The sequence below is a fragment of the Salmo salar genome, chromosome 24 (genome assembly GCF_965601325.2).
Source record: "Salmo salar chromosome 24, fSalSal1, whole genome shotgun sequence".
NCBI lineage: Eukaryota > Metazoa > Chordata > Actinopteri > Salmoniformes > Salmonidae > Salmo > Salmo salar.
The window spans coordinates 3,799,211-3,808,793 of NC_138314.1; the positions used below are offsets into that span (position 1 = coordinate 3,799,211).

At 42.8% G+C, this 9,583-nt stretch overlaps 1 protein-coding gene across 1 annotated transcript; it reads left to right on the forward strand.

Annotated features, from left to right (window-relative positions):
- The first annotated feature begins 2,537 nt into the window (after positions 1–2,537).
- Positions 2,538–8,680, forward strand: LOC106585246 (V-set and immunoglobulin domain-containing protein 10). Its single transcript, XM_014171249.3, has 9 exons — positions 2,538–2,872; positions 3,050–3,358; positions 3,879–4,184; positions 4,489–4,637; positions 4,761–4,911; positions 5,747–6,031; positions 7,581–7,694; positions 7,936–8,094; positions 8,355–8,680. Exons 1-9 carry the CDS (start codon positions 2,821–2,823, stop codon positions 8,432–8,434), a joined length of 1,605 nt encoding a protein of 534 aa, XP_014026724.3. The 5' UTR covers positions 2,538–2,820; the 3' UTR covers positions 8,435–8,680.
- Positions 8,681–9,583: the final 903 nt, after the last annotated feature.

Below are 9,583 nucleotides of genomic sequence, written 5' to 3' on the forward strand. Positions count from 1 at the left end.
AGGAGAGAGTAGCGGGAGAGAGAGAGCGAAGGTTGGGACGGCGCAATACCATCCGAGTAGGGGCAGAGTGAGAAGTGTTGGATGAGAGCAAGAGGGAAAAGGATACAAGGTAGTGGTCGGAGATTTGGAGGGGAGTTGCAATGAGATTAGTGGAAGAACAGCATCTAGTAAAGATGAGGTCAAGCGTATTGCCTGCCTTGTGAGTAGGGGGGGAAGGTGAGAGGGTGAGGTCAAAAGAGGAGAGGAGTGGAAAGAAGGAGGCAGAGAGGAATGAGTCAAAGGTAGACGTGGGGAGGTTAAAGTCACCCAGAACTGTGAGAGGTGAGCCATCCTCAGGAAAGGAACTTATCAAGGCGTCAAGCTTATTGATGAACTCTCCAAGGGAACCTGGAGGGCGATAAATGATAAGGATGTTAAGCTTGAAAGGGTTGAGGATCAGCCTGGCAGATGTGTTGTTGCCTATCCTTACCACCTGGTTGCGGCCCGTCAGGAAGTCCAGGATCCTGTTGCAGAGGGAGGTGTTTTAGTCCCAGGGTCCTTAGCTTAGTGATGAGCTTTGTGGGTACTATGGTGTTGAACGCTGAGCTGTAGTCAATGAACAGCATTCTCACATAGGTGTTCCTTTTGTCCAGGTGGGAAAGGGCAGTGTGGAGTATGATTGAGATTAAGTCATCGGTGGATCTGTTGTGGCGGTATGCGAATTGGAGTGGGTCTAAGGTTTCCGGCATGATGGTTCCTGATGTGAGCCATGACCAGCCTTTCAAAGCACTTGAAGGCTACTGACGTGAGTACTACGGGTCGATAGTCATTTAGGCAGGTTACCACAGTGTTCTTGGGCACAGAGACTATGGTGGTCTGCTTAAAATATGTTGGCATTACAGACTCGGACAAGGAGAGGTTGGCCAGTAAGGAGAATTAAGTAAAACCACAGGTCCAAATCCCTATCTCCATCCATGGCTAATTTAGGAAAGGGACAATTTCAGCTATCTAGCCACTGGACAACTTTCTTTTGGTGTGCCAGGACCATTCACAGTTGAGCTTGCTCAGTTCAGTTCAACGCTGGTTGGCTAATTTGTTATACTTTTTTGTCAAGAGGAGGCCAGACTCCTAGCTGACTTCCCTTGCCTTCAATGCTACGGGTGGCAACAATGTCATATTCGTTTGAACCAGACAGAACGAGATAGATGGCCTATACGTAGCGAGATAGAGGGGCGCTGTTTCGCTCGCTCGGATGCATTCTCCTGTGATATATTCAGTCTCTTGAGAATTTAAGGAAAGTTATGAAACACAGAAAGATGAAAGATAAATGATTTTATGTTTTCAAAACATTTTATTTGTCAAATGTTTTGGGAAGCCTGGCTTCCCTTGGCATCCATGAATACATGCCACTGCTGTAAAGTTTGGTGGAGGAGGAATAATGGTCTATCCCTGTTTTTCATGGTTCGCGCTAGTTCCAGTGAAGGGAAATCTTAACACTACAGCATACAATTACATTCTAGACGATTCTATGCTTCCAACTTTGTGGCAACAGTTTGTGGAAGGCCCTTTCCTCTTTCAGCTTGAAAGAGGTGCCATTCCCCAGGTGCTCTCATTTGTTGACTTCTGTAACCGTAAAAGCCTTGGTTTCATGCATGTTAACATTAGAAGCTTCCTCCCTAAGTTTGTTTTATTCACTGCTTTAGCACACTCTGCCAACCCGGATGTCTAGCCGTGTTGTCACGTCCTGACCCTTGTAAGATGTAATTTTCTATAGTAGAGTAGGTCAGGGCGTGACAGGGGGTGTTTTTGGGTGGTTTTCTTGTTTTCTGTTTCTATGTTGTTTTTCTAGGTTTATATTTCTATGTTGGGGTTGTTGGGATGATCTCCAATTAGAGGCAGCCAGTTCTCGTCTCTAATTGGAGATCATATTTATGTAGGGGGTTTTCCATTTATTTTTGTGGGTTGTTAATTTTTGAGGAGTGTTATTTTCTCTGCGTCACGGTTTGTTGTTTTGTTGTTACAAGTATTTTGGTGTGTTGCAAATGTTTCACGGAATAAATAAACATGTGTGGAACTACAACCATGCTGCGTGTTGGTCCGATCCTTTGAACAGCCGTGACACGTGTCTGAATCCTGGCTTAGGAAGACCACCAAAAACCTTGAAATGTTCATCCCTAACTATAACATTTTCCGACAAGATAGAACTGCCAAAGGGGTTGGTGTTGCAATCTACTGTGTAGAGATTCATTCTACCATCTTAACCGGTGATAAATATATTTTCCATAACCTATAATATAGTATTTTCAGCAGTTTGAAGTTGGTGTACAAAGCCGAAAGTAAAAGATGCAAAAACGAAACAAAAGAACGGGGAGCATAGATAGAGCACATAGAAAACAGAATTGTTAGACTTGCTGTGAATAAGAATGACATATCTATAACTCTGATGTCTATGTGAATTTGGTCTGGTCGCACAAAAGGTTACATATTGCAACTGGGAAGGGTTTATCGCGACAACTGACTGAACCGATTTGTCTCCACACTCGACTCAGCTACGCGACATGCGTCATCCATTTGGGCACTAGGCGTGTCCATAATGCCTCTCCCCGAGTAAACAGCCAGGTAGTCAAATAGGTTAAAATATGTAGTATGTGGCAGTTCCATGGAAAAGAGACATGTTGAATTATGGCCTATGGATCTATTATCTACTCTAAGCAGTCTCGTGTAAATACGTGTAGAGTTGTCTTGTGTCATAGCACGTACAACAGGTAGTCAGGTAAACTGCTGACATTGGCAACCGAGCTTTTGTTTAACTTGAAATCAGGCTATACAGCAGGAATAATCATGAAGGCATTCTCAGTTGCAATTTTTCTTCTTCTGTTCATGCATCAGACAGGTGAGTGTCCACTTGTGACATGTTTATGAATCGACTATGTAACCTAAAAAGTGGACTTAGCCTAATAAGTGATACAGTGAAATTAGTTTATATTAGGTCAATGTTTTGATCTATGTGGTGCTCTCTTCTACTATTTGATAATCGTGTCTCATCTCTTGCTTATTGTTTTTATGAAAGTTGCAGCAAATGGGCGCTCAGATAAAACTACTGTAATTAAAACTCTGGGGGCGAATATTCTACTTCCGTGTTGGAACACTGCGACGAATGTGACTCCCTCCTTCACGCGATGGATGAAGAATGGACAGTTTATCATTGGCCGAAATAATTCCATAATTCTAACACCTTCAAGTGAAGGGCACCTGACGATAATGAACAATCAAAGCTTGTACATCAATGGACTAGCTTTATCAGATGAGGGGATATATCTTTGTGATTCCTTACCCCATGACAACAACACTCAAACAAGTCTGACATTGCAAATAGTCAGTAAGTATATGTTTTCTAATGTAACAATGTGTGTGTTGGTGTCATTCTTGTATAATTAATTGTATATACATTACATTGCCAAAAGTATGTGGACACCTTCAATTAGTCGATTTGGCTATTTCAGCCTCACCCGTTGCTGACAGGTGTATAGAATCGAGTATTTTTGGTCTATTGCCCTGGCTCCAAATTCCTTGAAACTGGTTCTTCCGGAATATTTGCTGCAGTGGCTAGTTTCGTGGATAACAGTTACTGTAGTAGTATGTCCATGTATCCTGTAGCCATTTGAATGAGCATGATAAGAAGGTATTTGCGGGTGATCTTAAATACTGTACCTTGAAGAGCATTGAACTGTCTGATATTAATGAATAAGGACTGAGAAGGATCTCTAAAGAGAATGCTATCAGTCCACATTGCTCAATAATGAAACATTGTAACAATGCTTGATTGTTGTATAATGTGAAGACTGTATTCAAGTGGAAAGTGTATGCCTACGAAACCACCTTATGTTGACCTCTTACAGGTGGTCCTGGCAATGGCATCACAGACATCCACCCAGCCACAACCCTTTCCAATGGAACCCTCGTCGTCCACAGGGGTTCCACGGTGTTGTTCAACTGCTCCAGCTGGTCCTATCCCTCCCAGCGTCTGTCCTGGGAGTTTCAGGGTGTGGCGTACAGAAATGACTCTCTGACAGCGGGCAGTGGGTCCTGGCTGGACTTCAGGATAGAGGACATCCAACCCACAGCTCAGGGGAACTACATATGTAGAGCCCAGAACTCAGTTTCCCAGAAGGAAGTTGGCTGGAGCAAAGAGCTGCTTGTATACTGTAGGTGGCTATAAGGGTAATAGACTCACTAGTCTCTGATACTGGGATCTGTCTTCTGTGATTGCCATGGGCTTAGTGATAATAAAATGAAATAAAATCTCAATGTCAATACTGTTTTGTTTATCTGCAGTTGCCACTGGCTATATACCTGGTACCAAATGGTGCCCTATTTGTTTAGATTAACCAAAATAATAAATTGTATTATCATAAAAATGTAAATGGTACCTGGTTTGTTATTACTGTGTAATTACTCAAATACCAAATCAATTCTATACCGTAAAATGAACTGCTTCCATTTCTCTAGATTCCCCAGAGAAGCACCCGGAGTGTCAGTGGAAGATTGGGAAGGACCCGTCCCATGTCCAGTTTAACTGCAGCTGGTTTGGAGGCTACCCCTCTCCCACGTTACTCTGGGGGGAGAAACATCAAGTGCCAGCGAGCCAGGGGAACGAGGTGTTTATTTGGGTGTTTTTGGGGGACAATTTAAAAACACAATTTAATGGAATACAATGCATTTAAAATAATTGACGGTAACACAAAAGTGTAACAACTTATTTCCATTGTGGTCCTCTTTAGGTGGCTGGACAGCTGATGGAGTCGGAGGTGACAGACCGTCTAGTGGTAAATCTGAACAGGTCGTTGTTGTTCGACGGGCAGACGCTGAAGTGTGATGGGTATCATCCTATGATTAGTACAGAAGACGAGAAGTTCTGCTCCTTCACGCTCAGTAAGAAATATAAGAGACACCCTGCAAACTAGTCAACATCTGCTATGCTTTATGTTTACTTTTCAGATTTATGGTTTCTGTATTGCAAATACTGTAGAAAAACACCCTGAAACGTATCAATGTTTAGTTCACTTCAGGTCAACTCTTGTTTATTTCCGCTTTTAAACAACTGTATGGTTTCTGCAACTGTACAAAGCTCAGAATGTTAGCCAGGTGTGAAACCATTCAGTGGCACACAGCAAGTGTGTTTTTGCAATTCCAGAAAGGCGTGCCGAGGGATATTTGAAAGGTTACTCAAACAATGAAAAAGCGCCAAAGAACCTCTTACTCAGCCACACCTCTCCAGTGTGTGTGTGTGCATCCTTATAGCTAATATAAATGTTGTTGTTTTTTTAATCGGTTATTTTAACGGGTAAGTTGACTGAGAACACATTCTCATTTACAGCAACGACCTGGGGAATAGTTACAGGGGAGAGGAGATGAATGAGCCAATTGTAAACTGGGGATGATTAGGTGACAGAATGAGGGCCAGATTGGGAATAAAGCCAGGACACCCATCCGAAAGGCAGCAAGCACCCTACACAGGGTAATGTCCCCAATCACTGCCCTTGGGATATTTCTTTAGACCAGAGGAAAGAGTGCCTCCTACTGGCCCTCCAACACTACTTCCAGCAGCATTTGGTCTCCCATCTAGGGACTGACCAGGACCAACCTTGCTTAGCTTCAGAAGCAAGCCAGCAGTGGGATGCAGGGTGGTATGCTTCTGGCTCAATTGTAATTATGTGTAATTATATCCCTGGCCCAGTCTAACACCCTGTTTCTTTTCATCTCCCAGAGTCTCCCTATCCTGAAGGGGAACCACTGGTCACAGCTCTTGAAGGCACCAACATCACATTAACCTGTAAAGAGTCCAGCTCTCTGCCTCCAGCCCTCACCACCTGGCAGAGGACAGCCCAGCAGGAGGATGTGGTACCCAGCCCCAAGTATGTCCTGTTAGGACAGGGCCCCACCTTCACCCTCACCATAGTCAACATCACCAAGCAGGACGAGGGCCTCTACTTCTGCAGGAGTGAGAACCCACTGATGGTCCGCGAGCTGGAGATCTATTTAACAGTTAAAAGTGAGTTAAGACTGAGTTGAGTGTTGGGGCGTCTGTGTGTGTGCATGCACCTAATTTTCCTTCCTGTAAGAAAATTGTGGGACTATGGGAAATTGAATAGAAAACGTATCTAGAGATTGATTATGGCCCTAGTGATAATTTGTTTATAATCATAAAGGCCAGGTGTGGGGGATCTTTATCAGAACAAAACCATTTGTGAACATGCTTAGTGCATCACTGCCTGGTATGGCAACGGCTCGGCCTCTGACCGCAAGGCACTACAGAGGGTAGTGCGAACGCCCAGTACATCACTGGGGCTAAGCTTCCTGCCGTTCAGGACCTCTATACCAGGCGGTGTCAGAGGAAGGCTCTAAAAATGGTCAAAGACTCCAGCCACCCTAGTCATAGAGTGTTCTCTCTGCTACCGCATGGCAAGCGGTACCAGAGCACCAAGTCTAGGTCCAAGAGGCTTGAAACGGCTGCTCCAGTTTGAACTGTTCAACCGTTCTGCCTGCGGCTATGGAACCCTGACCTATTCACCGGACGTGCTACCTGTCCCAGACCTGCTATTTTCAACTCTCTAGAGACAGCAGGAGTGGTAGAGATACTCTGAATGATCGGCTATGAAAAGACAACTGACATTTACTCATGAGGTGCTGACCTGTTGCACCCTCGACAACCAGTGTAATTATTATTATTTGACCCTGCTGGTCATCTATGAACATTTGAACATCTTGGCCATGTTCTGTTATAATCTCCACCCGGCAAAGCCAGAAGAGGACTCGCCACCCCTCATAGCCTGGTTCCGCTCTAGATTTCTTCCTAGGTTCTGGCCTTTCTAGGGAGTTTTTCCTAGCCACCGTGCTTCTACACCTGCATTGCTTGCTGTTTAGGGTTTTAGGCTGGGTTTCTGTACAGCACTTTGAGATATCAGCTGATGTAAGGAGGGCTTTATAAATACATTATATTTGATTCTAAACAGCTTCTACCCCCAAGCCATAAGACTCGTAAACATCTAGTCAAATGGCTAGCCAGACTATTTGCATTGTCCCTCCCCTCCCCTCTCCACACCACTGCCGCTCTCTGTTGTCATCTTTGCATAGTCACTTTAATTAACTCTACCTACATGTACATACTACCTCAACTAACCGGTGCCCCCGCACATTGACTCTGTGCCGGCACCCCCCCTGTATATATTGTTATTTTTTTTACTGCTGCTCCTTAAATACATGTTAATTGTATCTCTTATTCTTATACATCTTTTTTTTTTTAAGCTGCACTGTTGGTTAGGGGCTCGTAAGTAAGCATTTCACTGTTGTATTCGGTGCATGTGACTAATAACATTTGATTTGTAATAGAGGTATAGACACAGAAGACCATACTTATAAACAAAACCTAACAAAGGCAGGTGCAGAAAGGTAGCATGGCAATACCTTCTTTGGAATGTCGATAAACCTGTTGCCTCTCCTTGTGAGAGATTCTTGTACATTCATGTCCCTTTAGCGACATGTAAGCATGCCTAATGAGAGACTAAAACATGTCTAATCTAGTTTTTTTTTCTTTTTCTCAGCCTCATCTCAATCCACTGGAGCAATCATTGGGATATTCCTAGCCATTTTGATTGTAGGATCTGGGATTGTTATCGCTAAAACAGTATATTCCAGCCGTGACCGAATTTGCCTGGGTAAAACCTTTTTTCCCCATGAATTGCATTGTTCCTTTTGTTACAAGAGCTTTTAAGTTAGCTCATCTGCCTTTGTTTATTATTGTGTAATTTCATGAAAGGTGAAAGAAAAAGATCCATCAACCTAACCTTAAAGATAAGATATACTTTGATGATGACTGACTTGGAAAGTTACTGACTTGCAAAAATATATATTTAAATACTAACAACCAATTTTGAAATTGATATTTTTTTATTACAGGTAATGGATTTGAGCGAATGGAGGAGGAGAGGGAGGATGTGTTGAGCCTGGTAGAGTCCGATGAAGAGGTGTTTCCTGAAGCAGTACCCAGACTGCCACCTCTATCTCTGACTAACGGACACAGCACTACACTTGTACAAATACATCGAATCTCATCCAGTAAGACATGATTCTAGCTGCTTCCTGCTTGTAGAAGGGAGGATTGCCCACTGGGGTACTAGCTGCATATATTTGTTTTGAAAAGGTGTAGGCCTGTTCTATATTACATGATGAAGGCAAGTAATGTGATCGTAATGTTGTAATTGCATGTATCCGTAATTTAGTGTGGATAGAACTGTAACTATTCTGTTTCTGCTTTGTATTGACCTCATACTGTATATGCAGCTTTAACCCAAATCTGTAACCCATCTCTTTTTCAGATGACCATGAAGATGAAGAAATTGTTGAACATCCATTACAGCTAGAAAATACAGATATGGAAGAACTTGTCACATTTTAGGTGTTGGAAGATTGATATTAACATTACATAAAAACAAAGATAACATTTCACTACCTATGAAACTGTGAAAAGATGTGTAATTATTGGTGGTTGGCTTTCACAGTAGCCTATGTCGATGTATGGGTGAGCTTTTTATCATCCATTTCACTTTTTTGTTTTCGCTTCAGGCTTATTAATTGATCATTAACAGGGTTATTTAAATGAATTGTTGCCATGTGTCTCAATAAATGACATTTTTCACAATAATGTAACATTTCATAACATTTTGTATCACTCAAACACAAAATAAACCTGAATAAAAAAGCATAGGCAGGGTGAGTAACACCCCCATTTGCCCTCAGCACAGCCTCAATTCGTTGGGGCATGGACAAAAAAAGGTGTTGAAAGCGTTCCACAGGGATGCTGGCCCATGTTGATGTCAATGCTTCCCACAATTGTGTCAAGTTGGCTGGATATCTTTTGGGTGGTGGACCCTTCTTGATACACACAGGAAACTGTTGAGTGTGAAAAATCCAGCAGTGTAGCAGTCCTTTACACACTCAAACTGACTGGCACCTACAACAATGCCCCATTCAAAGGTACTTAAATGTTTTGTCCATGTCTCAAGGCTTAAAACTCTTAAACCTCCACTTCATTGTCACTGATTAAGGGGATTTAACAAGTGACATCAATAAGGGATCATAGTTTTCACCTGGATTCATCTGGTCAGTCTATTTCAGGGGTACTCAACTCTTATCCTACGAGGTCCGGAGCCTGCTGGTTTTCTGTTCTACCTGATAATGAATTGCACACACCTGTTGTCCCAGGGCTAAATCAATCCCTGATTAGAGGGGAACAATGAAAAAATGAAGTGGAGCTGGCTTCGAGGTCCAGAGTTGAGTTTGAGCGGTCTATTTCATGGAAAGAGCAGGTGTTCCTAATGTTTTGTACACTGTTTCGCTCTCTCTTTCTCTTTTTATTAATGAACAACGTATACAATTTACAAGTTGGAATGAGCAGGGGTGCAACTTTAGTTTTAGAAGTGGTGGGAACATAATAATACATTTTTGTATTCAGTCGGATAAACACTCCAAACAGCCTACCCGACGTTCCGAGGCGTCCGCATGGTCCTAAAGTTCACCTAACCCTATTTTGTGTCACATTACAATG